This window comes from Mustela lutreola, chromosome 16 (genome assembly GCF_030435805.1).
Source record: "Mustela lutreola isolate mMusLut2 chromosome 16, mMusLut2.pri, whole genome shotgun sequence".
Taxonomy (NCBI): Eukaryota; Metazoa; Chordata; class Mammalia; order Carnivora; family Mustelidae; genus Mustela; species Mustela lutreola.
The window spans coordinates 17,834,875-17,847,303 of NC_081305.1; the positions used below are offsets into that span (position 1 = coordinate 17,834,875).

The 12,429-nt window shown below is 50.9% G+C and overlaps 2 protein-coding genes across 7 annotated transcripts; one reads left to right on the forward strand and one right to left on the reverse strand.

Annotated features, from left to right (window-relative positions):
- Positions 1-719: 719 nt before the first annotated feature.
- On the reverse strand, positions 720-2,824 carry THAP11 (THAP domain containing 11). Its single transcript, XM_059153596.1, has one exon. The coding sequence runs from the start codon at positions 2,366-2,368 to the stop codon at positions 1,439-1,441; it is 930 nt and encodes a 309-aa protein (XP_059009579.1). The 5' UTR covers positions 2,369-2,824; the 3' UTR covers positions 720-1,438.
- Positions 2,825-6,140: 3,316 nt separating this feature from the next.
- On the forward strand, positions 6,141-12,401 carry CENPT (centromere protein T). 6 transcript variants are annotated; one of them, XM_059153591.1, is made up of 13 exons: positions 6,141-6,629; positions 7,875-7,965; positions 8,073-8,160; positions 8,262-8,358; positions 8,482-8,618; positions 8,742-8,778; positions 8,991-9,139; positions 9,770-9,970; positions 10,265-10,573; positions 10,841-10,931; positions 11,732-11,908; positions 11,995-12,099; positions 12,177-12,401. In XM_059153591.1, the coding sequence occupies exons 1-13, from the start codon at positions 6,253-6,255 to the stop codon at positions 12,298-12,300; spliced, it is 1,983 nt and encodes a 660-aa protein (XP_059009574.1). In that variant the 5' UTR covers positions 6,141-6,252; the 3' UTR covers positions 12,301-12,401. The 6 variants fall into 6 exon arrangements, with proteins under 6 accessions (XP_059009574.1, XP_059009573.1, XP_059009576.1 ...); XM_059153590.1 differs by having other exon boundaries at positions 6,147-6,629; positions 8,739-8,778; XM_059153593.1 differs by having other exon boundaries at positions 6,347-6,604; positions 8,739-8,778.
- Positions 12,402-12,429: the final 28 nt, after the last annotated feature.

The following is a 12,429-nucleotide window of genomic DNA, read 5'->3' on the forward strand; positions in this document are numbered from 1 at the left end:
AGTAAGAGAGAAGGGAGTCATGTTTTATGGAGCCCAGGAAGTGTCCATTTGTGCCCGAACACCCATAGTAAATAGGGCTAGACTTACAAGCTTGCCTTTCCCCCATTGACTTTGAGCTAAATTATTTGGACCTAGAGATAAAAAATGTCACCTCACCCCTACCTTATCTTAAAAAAAGCATAGAAACAGACAAGAAATGAATCAAGGGATCACAAATCCCAACTTTTCCACAACGAAAACATACCAAGGCCAAGGTATCTATACAAGAGTTCTTATGTGTGCAGGAAGCATGGCTACTTTCAGCTGTGATCCTCACTAAGTAGCTGCAAGCCCATGTGTGCCACTGTACCAGGGATAAAATGGTGAGTGAAATTCAACCGCAGCTGAAAATTCATGAGGAATTCAAAACCGTCAAGAGAAGTGAGCAGTCACAATTTGGTTTAGTTCTCAGTTGCTCCTTCTCCTAACCCACAGCAAACTGGGACCGTTCGGTTCACTTTCCGAGTAAGCTGGGCCAGGAACTCTGTGAGAACCTTATGAGCCAGGGTCCATGTGCTCAGGGTCCCTTTATGGACAAACATGGTCATTGAAGTATTGCTAGTCTTAGGATCAGTGTGGTCCTTGAGACCTAAGGTAGAGGCTTGTTTAGAGGGTCTATTTCCCCACCTTTCAAGAATACTGAAATGAGCCTTTATAAAAATAAAATGGCGAAACTCAAATTAAAACCTTACTTTCTGTTTAATTCGTTTTGCCAAACAAACACAGTGAAAACTTTAGTCTGACTAATTGTACAGAAAATAGAATTTGTAACCAGTAGCAAACATAACAGGATAAACCTAAGTCCCTGGCAAGCTGGATCATCAGCAGGTCACCTAGATCCCCTTGTAGATGGCCTCCTGGGGAGGGAGGGAGGTCCTTATAGGCAGAGGCACAGATCTGCCAGTCCCCATCGGAATCACAGGCTGCACCTGGGAAGGAAAAGCACTAAAAGGAGAACTGATGTTACTTGGATCTCTTATCACTACACCCGGAAGAGTTGTCTCAATGCTGGCCAACCTCAAGCAGTTGTCTTCCCAAACCCATAGTCTTGGGCATCCGACCTGCATCCTGAGTGGGTCATTTTCAAGGTCAGTGGTTCTGAAGCCTCTGCTTAAGCAGATCCTGCAACATAAACTGGAGGTGAGGTGGGGAGTGGGGGACAAAGTCATAATTGCTGGTGTCACCTGTGCAGAGTCTGAGATCCCAGACTTCAGGACCTTGCTTCAGGAGAAAACAAGAGAGGGTGTCAGGTCACCAGCAAGAGAGTCCAGCTGCCCTAAGCTTCAGTACTGTCAACCAGTGCCCCAGGAGTATAGGGGAGTTCAACAGCAGCGGCCTAAGGTCCCTGTAGGCTGAGAAGGGTCCAGGAGCCCAGCAAGCCGAAGGGGGACGGACCCATTCACATTCCGTGCTTCTTTCGGATGACAGCCATGGCAAGCAGCCGATCCTTCTCACGGAGTTCTTCTCGTAGCTTGGCCTCGGTGAGACGCAGGTGGCGGATGCTGCCTTTCATCTCTTTCATCTTCACCTCCATCAGCGCCAGGATGTCCCGCTGCTCATTAAGCTTGCGCAGGAGCTCCTCCTCCGTGGTGCCTGACGACAAGGAGTACGAGTGGTCGGAGCCAGTATCAGGGAAACCCTCTTCCCCCACCACCACCAGCTGGGGGCCCATAGGGCACTCTGCGGCCTCCAGCCCTGCCGTAGCTGCCTCTAGCTCCGACGCGGCGGCTGCGGCAGCTGCGCCCTCTGCAGCGGCGAACTCCACTTGCACGGTCAGGTCGATGGGTTTTACGTCTTCGCCGGTGGGAGTGGTGGGCGCTGGGGGAACGGACCCCGGAGCCTGGCTGCTGTCTACAGCGGCCTGAAGGGTGAGGAGCACAGCAGCAGAGGCAGACACCAGGTTCGGCTGCAGCTGGGAGGCCTGGGCTGTGGAGGCTGAGGGCGACGCCTGCTGCTGCTGCTGCTGCTGCTGCTGTTGTTGTTGTTGCTGCTGCTGCTGCTGTTGCTGCTGCTGTTGCTGCCTGCGGCGGGCTGCTGCAGCCCCCGCGGGTCTGCGCGCTACTTTGCGCTCATTGACGCCGCGCAGCGGGAAGATGGTGGGGACCCGCACAGTGTAGGTCTTGCGGCCGCCCTGGAAGTGGACGCTGCAGAGTCGGTGGCCCGTGGTGGGCTGGAAGGTGGAGAAGCACCCACTGACGCCAGCGCGGGACACATTCTTGAGCCACAGGCGCCGCAGTTCAGCGTCCTTGGGAAACGTGTAGAAGTGCAGCGCCTTGTCCCGGTGCGAGTTGTTGTAGCAGCCCGGCACGCAGCACGTAAAGCCTGGCATGGCTGCGCCGCGCGGCCCGGCTCGGCCCGGCCCACCGGCCTCCTGAGCCCTTCGACGGCCCGGTCGGTCTGCCGCCGCCCGCCCCTCGACGGGCGGCGCCGCGCGGGGCCTAGGCGGCCTCCCACTACTGCCGCCCGGCGCGGCCGGCCTGGCCCGGCGCCCCGTGCCCAGAATACGCTTCCCGCCGGCCCGCGCTGCGCCGCCCGCCCGGCCGCCCGCCTGCGCTCCGGAGTCGGCCCCGGGGACGCCGCGAAGGACCGCCTGGGAAGGAGGACTACGCCCCCCACAATGCACCGCGCCAGAAGATGCTCACTTCCGGAGCGGGGGTGTGATTATTCCGGCCGCTTTCCAGGGCACCGTGACGGCCCACGCAGAACAGATTCTTACCACCCGGCTTATCCCCGGCCGACTATAGAGGCGTATTCAGTTGGAACGCTGTCGCCTGGACCGCCCTTCACAAGGACCCAGAATCTTGATGCGGGGGAGGGAGGTCGGGCGGTGCGCGCCTCTGTAGTGCGCAAGCGCCTTGGGCGTTTGCTTACGGAAACTACAACTCCCGTAATGCCGTGCGCTGAGCTCGGCGACTGCGGCCTGGAGCGCCGCCTAAGGGAGAGGTTGGGTTACGGGGGACTAGGATTTGGGTGAGGTTGTGTCCGCCGGAAGCGCTTCTCCAATCCTGGGGGCTGTGAATTGATGGCATTCCCACAGGGATTGGGTGGGGGACCTGAGCTTCAATACCCAGAAAGACCTCAGGAGCCCCTTTCTCTGCGTTGAGGACTCGTCTAATTCAGCTGCTGCTTGAATTGACTCACATACTCGCCTAAACACCAGAATGTGCCTACTGTGTGGAGGGTACAGTGCACTGAGTTGGGAACCTTGCTGGAGGAAGGAGCGCAGCCGATCAGGCCTGACTACATAGAAGGATGAGGGTCCGACTTGTGGTTAATAGATGTGAATGCACCCGAATGGATGTCTAATCACAGAAATAAGTGCTACAAACTGATGAATAGGACAGAGAAGAAAATGGGAAGCGGAAGCCAAAGAAGAAAAAATGGTGAAAAGCTTGAATGAGGGGGGAGTAGCTGGTCCTGAGGAAATAACTAGGTTAGGCCCCCAGAAAAAGCCTGGAAGAGGACTGGCAGGGTAGCTGAAGCGCTGAAAGATACCAAACTGGGCTAAATTAAAAGATTTGGGATTTAATTCTGCAGATGACTGGGAGCTGTTGAAGAACCAGAGGATGGACAGAATTTGTATTGTAATAAGATACCTCTCCAGCCCACCACTTGTATGAAGAAAATGTTCTAAAGGGCAAGAGAGGCTGTGGAAAATGAAGCAGAAAGGCCAGGCAGTTGTTCTGGGGATTTACCTACAAGCTAGTCCTCCTTTGCTGAGTTCCCCCTTTCTCCTATTTCTTGCCTTTCTTCACCCTTTCTCCAGACTCTCCCTTCTCATTTTTTCCCTCCTGATTACAGACCATGGGAATGAAATTGAAGCCTTTTTTTTTTTTAAGATTTTATTTATTTATTTGAGAGAGAGACAGTGAGAGAGAACATGAGCGAGGAGAAGGTCAGGGGGAGAAGCAGACTTCCCATGGAGCTGGGAGCCTGATGTGGGACTCGATCCTGGAACTCCAGGATCATGACCTGAGCCGAAGGCAGTCCTCCAACCAACTGAGCCACCCAGGCGCCCTAGTGTATACTATTTCTACTTATTCGACATAAAAACAAAAAAGACCGGCAATTTATTTTATTGTTTTTTTAAGATTTTATTTATTTGACAGAGAGAGATCACAAGTAGGCAGAGAGACAGGCAGAGGGAGAGGGAGAAGCAGGCTTCCCGCCCGCTGAGCAGAGAGCCTGGCTTGCGGCTCCATCCCAGGACCCTAGAATTGATGAAGTTCTAGAATATAGGTGAGGTTCGGTGGGTGAGATCCAGAGCCGATGACCAAGAAAGAATTTTTGATACATCTTTGGTGCAGAATTGTGGTTTATTAAAGCACAGGGACAGGACCCGTGGGCAGGAAGAGCTGCCAAAGACCAGCAACTTAAAAGCTGATGAAAGAAAAAAATACAACACCCCAAGTTAACTGTTATTTTTTTTTAAGTGCTTTATTATAAAAGGATCCCAAACTTAAAATGTTTTGGAAAAGTACAGGACAATGGGAAGTGAATTATTTGGTCCCTACATCCAAACATCACCATTGCATTTTCTATTTACAGTCAGTGTGCTCTGTGGTTATTGGCAAGGGCTTCACAGACCCATAAGAAGAAAACATCCCACTGCTCTTGGTCTATGCAGCTGAGGTCCACAGCTTGAACCCCTTCAAACTTAGGAATGCAGTCCATGGTGAAAGATGTGCATTCATTTGGATGAATATACAACAATAAAAACATGAATACACACTTAGTTATATGATTAAATGTTTATAAAATGTGTGCAGTAGAGACAAAATTAAGCAAAAGATCATTGTTATCTGTTATTGTGTATTTTTATCGTCCTACTATTACCAGTAGAGTTCTGTTCCTACCTGTCTCAAAACCTACCTTACTCAAAAAATATTAATGAGAGATCAAATTTATATCATTTCTTCATATACACACAGTGAAGATTATGCTCAGTAAAATTTTACCTCCAGGGCACTTGGGTGGCTCAGTTTGTTAAGCATTTGCCTTTGCCTCAGGTCACCCTGAGTCCCTGGATTGAGTGCCCTATCAGGGTCTCTGCTCAGTGTGGAATCTGCTTCTCCCTCCACCCTTCACCTAGCTCATGCTTTCTTTCTCTCAAGTAAATAAAATCTTTAAAAAAATTCTACCTTCCAGTAAATAAAATCACCTCTAATCTACACTTAATCTTTTACACTTATAACATCTAAAATGCATAGCTTTCTCCCCATCCTGAAGGCCCTACCCACCCTCAATCTTGTCACCTCAGGAGAATGGGTAGAACCTTGTCACATCCCTCCCTGTTTCCAATCTTGTCTTCTCTACAAAATCTGTTGTTCATATGGATAGACATATATATATGTGATAAGCCATATATAGATATAGATATATATGATATGCCATATATATGATTCCTCTGCTTAAATCCTCCGAATGGCTTATTGCATTTTGAATAATGTCCAAACTCCTTTCCAGAGCCTGTGAGACACCACATGGTCTGGTTCTTGCTAGTCTCTCATTCCTCCCTCTCTCACTTCCTGCACCCAGTATTTTTTTTTTTTTAACAAGTAGCAAATATAAAATGTAATCAGTTATGTAAAACACACAGGCACCTGATCTAGGAGCAAAAGGATAACTCCATGGGAGACTCAGAACTCAAGTTCTAATTAAGTTTCCATGAAAATTTTAAAAAGATGGGGAGGCTGTCTTGGTGAAAATATGGTAAGAGTCTTTAGCGTTACCAGAACTTTTGAGAGCCAAAATTCATCTCCAAATTGCACATGTTTGGAGATCATAACATTTCTGCTGGTTGACAAGTAGCACACTAGTCTTTGGCCCACAGACTGATCTCTTCAAAGGCAGAGATGCAAATGCAAATTTGCAAATCTGACCAGGTCACATTGAGGGTAAAATTAATTTTTTCCTGGGCTAGGTATCCCGCCTCAACTCCAGAGGAAGCTAGGAATAAGACATTCTAATACTAATGACTGCTACTTACTGAGGATGGAGCTTACTATATATCGTACATTGAGTTAAACATCCTATCACTGAGGGGCTCCTGGCTGGCTTAGTCTGTAATGCAAAGGACTCTTGATCTTGGAGTGGTGAGTTCCAGTCCCATCTTGGGTGTAGAGATTACTTAAGTAAGTAAACACTTAAAAATAAATATTTCACTTAAGTACTACAATCCCCTCATAAGTGCATATCATACTCAACTTACAGATGAAGAAACCAAGGCTTCGACGGGTTGACACGTTTGTCCAGGTGCACTCCCAAGTAAAAGTGCCTCCAAAACCAGGTTACAACCATCGCAACACATTGCTCGCGCCTCTGAGCAGTAGGGTTAGAACTGCAACTCCCGTGAGGCCGTGCGGCAGCCTCGCGAGAGTTGACTTAAATGCTGCGGCGGGAAGGCGGCGGCTTCGGCTACCTCAGCGGTTGGGAGGCGGATGGCTGAGGCGATGGCGGAGCGCTACAATCGCGACAGCGAGCCTACGACGCGCACGCTCTTGCGGCGCCTGCTGGATACTGCGGATACGCATACCCCGCGGCGACGCCGGAGTGCTAGAATTGGGTATGGCGGGGAGCTGCCCGAGCGTGTGAGCAGCCATAGGGATTAGGGGGTCAGACCTCAGCAGGATCCAGGGCAGACCCTGTTTGGAGAGGGAAACGGAGTCTCGGAGAGCCTCAGGGCCCAGGGTTCTGAGAACTGGGTCCACCGCTTACCGGGTTCAGGTCAGCTGTTTCTGTCCCCACCCGCGAGACTCAAGGCTGACAGTTCTCAGGACTACAGAGCTCAACTCTGCTCGCTTCTTTGGGTATTTTTGCTTCTGGGCGCTCAGAATCTGGCCTTTTGTCCTGTTCTCTGGGCAACACCTTCCCAGGCGTCTTCCCTGAACTGCTTCGTTTGTGGTCCCCACCGTTCCCTGCACATTCAATTCCCTTTCCCTGTAGCTCCCAGCTGGAAGGTGGGAAAGGAGGTAGAGAGCACAGCCTGGGCAGAATTCTGGAGGCAGGAAATAGAAAGATGCTTTGCTAGAGAGCAGGGAATTTGGCCTGACCTCCTGGTAGTATCAGTGGATGAGGGCTATGGTGAGCTCTTGGTGCAGAGGGTGTGGAAATTTGTATCTGCCAGACTGGGGCAGTGCAGTTTTGTTTTTGTTTTGTTTTTTTAAAGATTTTATTTATTTGACAGATCACAGGCAGGGGCGGGGAGGGGAGAAGCAGTCTCCCCGCTGAGAAGAGAGCCCGATGAGGGCCTCCATCCCAGGAACCTGAGATCATGACCAGAGCCGAAGGCAGAAGCTTTAACCCACTGAGCCACCCAGGCACCCCTCACTGTAGGTTTTAGACCTATAAGTGATAAGGTGGGAGTTGTGCCTTGGGAATCTGAGAGGGACTGGAACGAAGACTAGGGCTGGAGTGACCAATGTAGAAGTTGTTGTGAAACCCTGGCAAGTACTTAAAAGGTTTCCAAATATTTAAATATCCTTCTTGGCTTGTTATTTTAATGCCAGGAATTAAAATAATTAATAAATAATTAATTTTAACTCTTCTAACTGCTCCTCTTGTTACTTCTAACAGAGCCGGTTCTGTAAAGCTTTCCTCAGCCCCTGCCTCTGGCTGGATCATTATAGTCCTTCTTTCTTCCCATATTCCTTAGGTTCCCTTCATCCACAGAATTGTTGACACAGAGCTTGCAACAGAGGCTGTGAGAGGGGCAAGTGGTTTCTGGGTCCCTGGCCTTGAGGGAAAAGGGCTTCAGGCCAAAATCCCTGATAAAAGCATATCTCTGCATCCCCTAGTTCCCCCTCCCTACTTAAGAGCTATTGGTCTTTACACAGTGCCCAGAAAGCTCTACTTGAAACACCTTCCTCCAGGAGGCTGAGCACCCCAACAAAGATGAATGTGAGGCGAGGTTCCCATAGAGCTAGGGTAAGTGCCCAGCCGACTGACCACTACAGGGCTCTTGCTGCCTTCAGGGGGCTTGAGGGAATCTCAAGGCAAAGGAACGGACTGACTCCCTTGGTGCTTTTACCCAGTCTATTGGCAGGTTGGCCCATGTTCATACCAGTGGGAACCTGGAGGAACAGACACCCCGGACTCTGCTGAAAAACATAATTCTAACTGGTGAGTAACTTGCTGATCAGGGTTAGACACCAGTCCCTTGGTATCCCTCATTCAGTGCAGCCTGCCCTGCCAACTCTGCCCTTTGCTTGCTGTCTCTGCAGCCCCAGAATCTTCCATCATGACGCCAAAATCTGTGGTGAAGCCAGTGCCAACACCGCAAGTGGTCCGGTCCTCTAGACAGGAAAGCAGTCGGGGCAGGTGCACAGTGAATTCTTCCCTTGCACTGGGCTGTTGGGCAGCTCTGATACGGGAGTCTCTTGAGGGCCCCAGAAGCCAGTGTTGGGCTTCCTGGCCTGTCTGAGATAAGTTCCATCCTTGTAGCCTGGAGCTGCAACTTCCTGAGCTTGAGCCCCCCACAACCCTGGCTCTAGGTCTTCTGGCTCCTGGCAGGAGGAAGCAGAGGCTGAGATTGTCAGTGTTTCAGCAAGAAATGGACCAGGGACTGCCTCTCTCCCAAGGTAAGACCCTGAACACCATCTTTGGCCACCCTCTCTTGCCCTCTAGAGAGGCTGACGAGGTGTGAGAGAGGGCTCTCATGAGCCTGGTAACTTACCATGGTTTCTTTTTAAATTCTCTAGCAGAGCCTCGTGGGAATGCCAGTGCCTCCTCCCTCACCAGGTGCTGTTGCCTATCCTGGGGTTGGTGGAAAGGTTAGGAGAGGGAGGTATTGATTGGGATGGAATCTGACTATACTGATCCCTGCAAGTTTTAGCTTTCTGGCATCATGGCTCTGTTCTAAGAAATGAGATCCCCAGGGCAGATGGGGGAATTCCCTTGAAAATTGGGCCTTAGATACCTAACTTTCTTTTGTGCCTCCTCCTTCCCACCAGCTCCCTCAGTTTGACCTTTGCCTCACCTCTCCAAACACAGTCAGTACAAAGGCCTGGCTTGGCTCGCAGACCTCCTACCCGCCGAGCTGTAGATGTGGGTGCATTTTTGCAGGATCTGCGAGATACTTCTTTGGCCTTGGCTTCTCCAGGTAAGACTGAGATTTCCCTCTCCCACACACACACACCCTCCCGAAGGAGGTGCTGCTGAGTCCAGGATTACTCCTCTCTCTGTCAGGTCAAGGACAGTGTGCAAGCATGCTAGTAGATCTATGAGGAGTTTCTGCTTTCTTTCTCCAAGGTCCATGTTTTAGTGGACTTGGGCCATCTTTAGTAGTCTTGGGCCCAGTATCTTCTAGGATCCCATATTCCCGAGAAGCTACAGGGCTGAGGGTAGGAAAGGTGTGGTGTGGTGGCTGGAGCTTCTTGGGAGATAGGTAACGGTCAGGTTTCAGGAGCAGCTGGCCAGTCAGGACTGACCAGGCAGCCTGATTCCAGGAAACAAGTCAAGTTCACTAGATAGATTAAGAGGAGGGTTCTTAGTAGAGTGAGAAGTATAGAGGCATAGGTGAGCAGTTTTGGTGAGACAAGCTGTGGAGGGTGGGAATGCCAGACAAAGAAGCAGGAAGGTAAGTAAAGAGAGCCGTGGAAGGAGATAAGTCTAGGTAGTTTTTTCAGAAGGGCACCTGGGGCAGACTCATGGGGTCTGCTGCCCAGGCCCTGGTGACTGGTTAGCAGCAAATGGGCCTGGAAAACAGTGTCAACTGGCCTTTCATTTCCAGGTGACAGCCTCAGAACCCCTGTTGCCACCCTGCCAACGGATACCGTTTTGGAGGACACTCAGCCCTTCTCCCAGCCCTTGGTTGGCCATTCCCCCAGTGTGTACCACTCCCTGCCCTTTCTCTCTCACACTGAGGCGGAAAATTCTGAGAGGGCTGTCAGTCGTAGGACACAGAGCAGTGGGTCTAGGCTGCAGAACCACAGTGAGTATGTGGGGCACATGGCCCAGAAATAAGCCTTGGATGAAAACTGGCACTGGTGCTTTTCCCTCCTCAGGCCTGTATGTGTGCCCTGCAGAGTCCCCTGGGTATTGATTCCTTTTACATGTAGAGCAGAGTTGGTTTTGGACCAAGATACTCCAAACAAATACCCAGGGTCTGCTTCTGGACATTTTTCCTTAGTGAGCTAGATTGGGTTTATTACACTACCCTTATTCTTCTCAGAGCTATAGCCTTGGGCTACTGCTTCTCGAAACTATATTCTCTCCCTTGATTCAGATCCTGGAAAACCAGCTCAACTTCTGGCAGGAAAGGCAAAGAAAATTGATGTCCTTGCTGTGAGCCTCCCAAACAATAGCAGTGCTATCTCTGGAGAAGATGGAGTAGAGCCCTTACAGGATGGAGTTGGCGAGGAGGCAGAGGAAAGGATGGAGGAAAGTTTGAGTGTGAGTGAAGTGATGGGCTCAACAGGAACACAAGGTTCTGTCAGGACAGAAAAGTCTAAGGGACATGGAGAAATGACAGAAGCTCTTGAGGCCAAGGAGCCAGAAGGATCTTCAGAAGATGAGGACATCTCTGGCAGGACAGGTAAAGACCCCAGTGCAGGCACAGGGGAGTAAATGGTTGACTGTGTTCAGGTTAGCTGTGTTCAGTCTCTAATCTGAGGAGTTGTACCCTTAGGTTTTGTTTCTGGGCACAAGTGGTGTTGGGTCAGGGACACTCTGAGGGGCCCATTGTTTGACTGACCAGAGCTAGATGGGGCTCTTGAGGAACAGGACAAGGAACCTGTGGGCCTTAACAGTGGGTTGAGATAGTCAAGCCTGAGCCCCCTCTAATCCTGCACTTTCTCTACAGCAAGTCCAGAGTTGGCCTCCAGCACCACTGAGTTTCTTCAGGCCAGGCGACCTCAGTTTCTTGAGCCAGCCCCACCGCCTAGCACTACAGTGTAAGATCCCATGACCTTGTACTGCATGGACCTCTTGGGAAGGGGCAGGCTTCTGAGCTTGGCACTGAGCACCAAAGAGTTATCCCCCTTCCTGTTGATATGCAGATGATCACTCAAGAGAGCACCTTGAGGTGGGCTAGGTGGGGCTCACTGAGTACATGTGTTGTCCTAGTGCATGCTTCTAGGTTCTTAGAGGAAGCTGGGTAGGGGAAGTGCCTAAGTCAGTATATAGTCAGAGAAGGCTTCCTGGGGGATGATTAGCAGAATCGGATAGGCAGCAACAGGCTGAGGGGAAAGAATGTCCATGCAAAGGCCTGAGGGTCAAGGGCCTGAGCAAGTACTAGCTTATACAATGAGTCTAGACTGGGACTCTGGGTCCTGATTAGAGGATCAGGGCCACAGGGAAAGACCAGGCCTCTGTGTGGCCCTCGGTCCCCACTGCCCCCCAGCAGATAGTTAGAGCTATTTGTCCAGGTTAGCCAAGGAGCACATGGGCCCTAGTCTTCACAGGAGCTAGTAAGACTTGTTTTTGAGGCACACCTGGGTGGCTCAGTGGGTTAAGCTTCTGCCTTCGGCTCAGGTCATGATCCCAGAGCTCTGGGATCAAGCTCTGCATCGGGCTCTCTGCTCAGCGGGGAGCCTGCTTCCCCCCCATCTCTCCGCCTGCCTCTCTGCCTACTTGTGATCTCTCTCTCTGTCTAATAAATAAATTAAATCTTAAAGAAAAAAAGAAAAGACTTGTATTTGATTAGGGGCCACTTTGGGCAGCATTTTAGCTAACTATCCACTCCTGCCCCCAGCTTATCTTCAGAGCCTCTGGAGCCTCTACCGACCAGGCATCCCCCCAGGGCCCGAACCCATGGCCCCAGGCCCCGTCAAGATCCCCACAAGACTGGATTGAGCCACTATGTGAAACTCTTTAGCTTCTATGCTAAGATGCCCATGGAGAAGAAGGCTCTTGAGATGGTAGAGAAGTGGTGAGTCCTGGACACGCAGGGTGGGGAGAGGAGCCCCTCAGATCATCAATAGACTGTTGAGTCTTTTACCCCAACCCTTTTGGCAGCCTGGACAAGTATTTCCAGCATCTTTGTGATGACCTGGAGGTATTTTCTGCTCATGCTGGCCGCAAGACTGTGAGGCCAGAGGACCTGGAACTGTTGATGCGACGGTAAGTGGGCAGAAGCAGGGAGGTGCTGGGTGTGGGAGTGCTGGCCCTGATTCTATCTCTATCCCCCTCTGCTACAGGCAGGGCCTGGTCAACGACCAAGTCTCCCTGCATGTGCTTGTGGAGCGGCATCTGCCCCTGGAGTACCGGCAGCTGCTCATCCCTTGTGCATTCAGTGGCAACTCTGTCTTCCCTGTGCAGTAGTGGCCAGGCCTCAACACCTGTCCAGTCCCCGCCTAGGGGACTGGTCCACCTATTCTTCCAGATCTCCTCCCTACCTCCCCAGCATCAATAAAGTGTCACAAACAGAATGTGCTGTGTTTTGGTATATAT

Excerpts from the sequence above, each read along its gene's own strand:
- THAP11 (XM_059153596.1), bottom strand. The coding sequence starts at position 2,368 with ATGCCAGGCTTTACGTGCTGCGTGCCGGGCTGCTACAACAACTCGCAC.
- CENPT (XM_059153590.1), top strand. The coding sequence starts at position 6,253 with ATGAAGAAACCAAGGCTTCGACGGGTTGACACGTTTGTCCAGGTGCAC. Across the intron at positions 8,779-8,990 it reads AGTGCCTCCTCCCTCACCAG|CTCCCTCAGTTTGACCTTTG; the intron begins GTGCTGTTGCCT and ends CCTTCCCACCAG. Across the intron at positions 10,932-11,731 it reads CCACCGCCTAGCACTACAGT|CTTATCTTCAGAGCCTCTGG; the intron begins GTAAGATCCCAT and ends TCCTGCCCCCAG.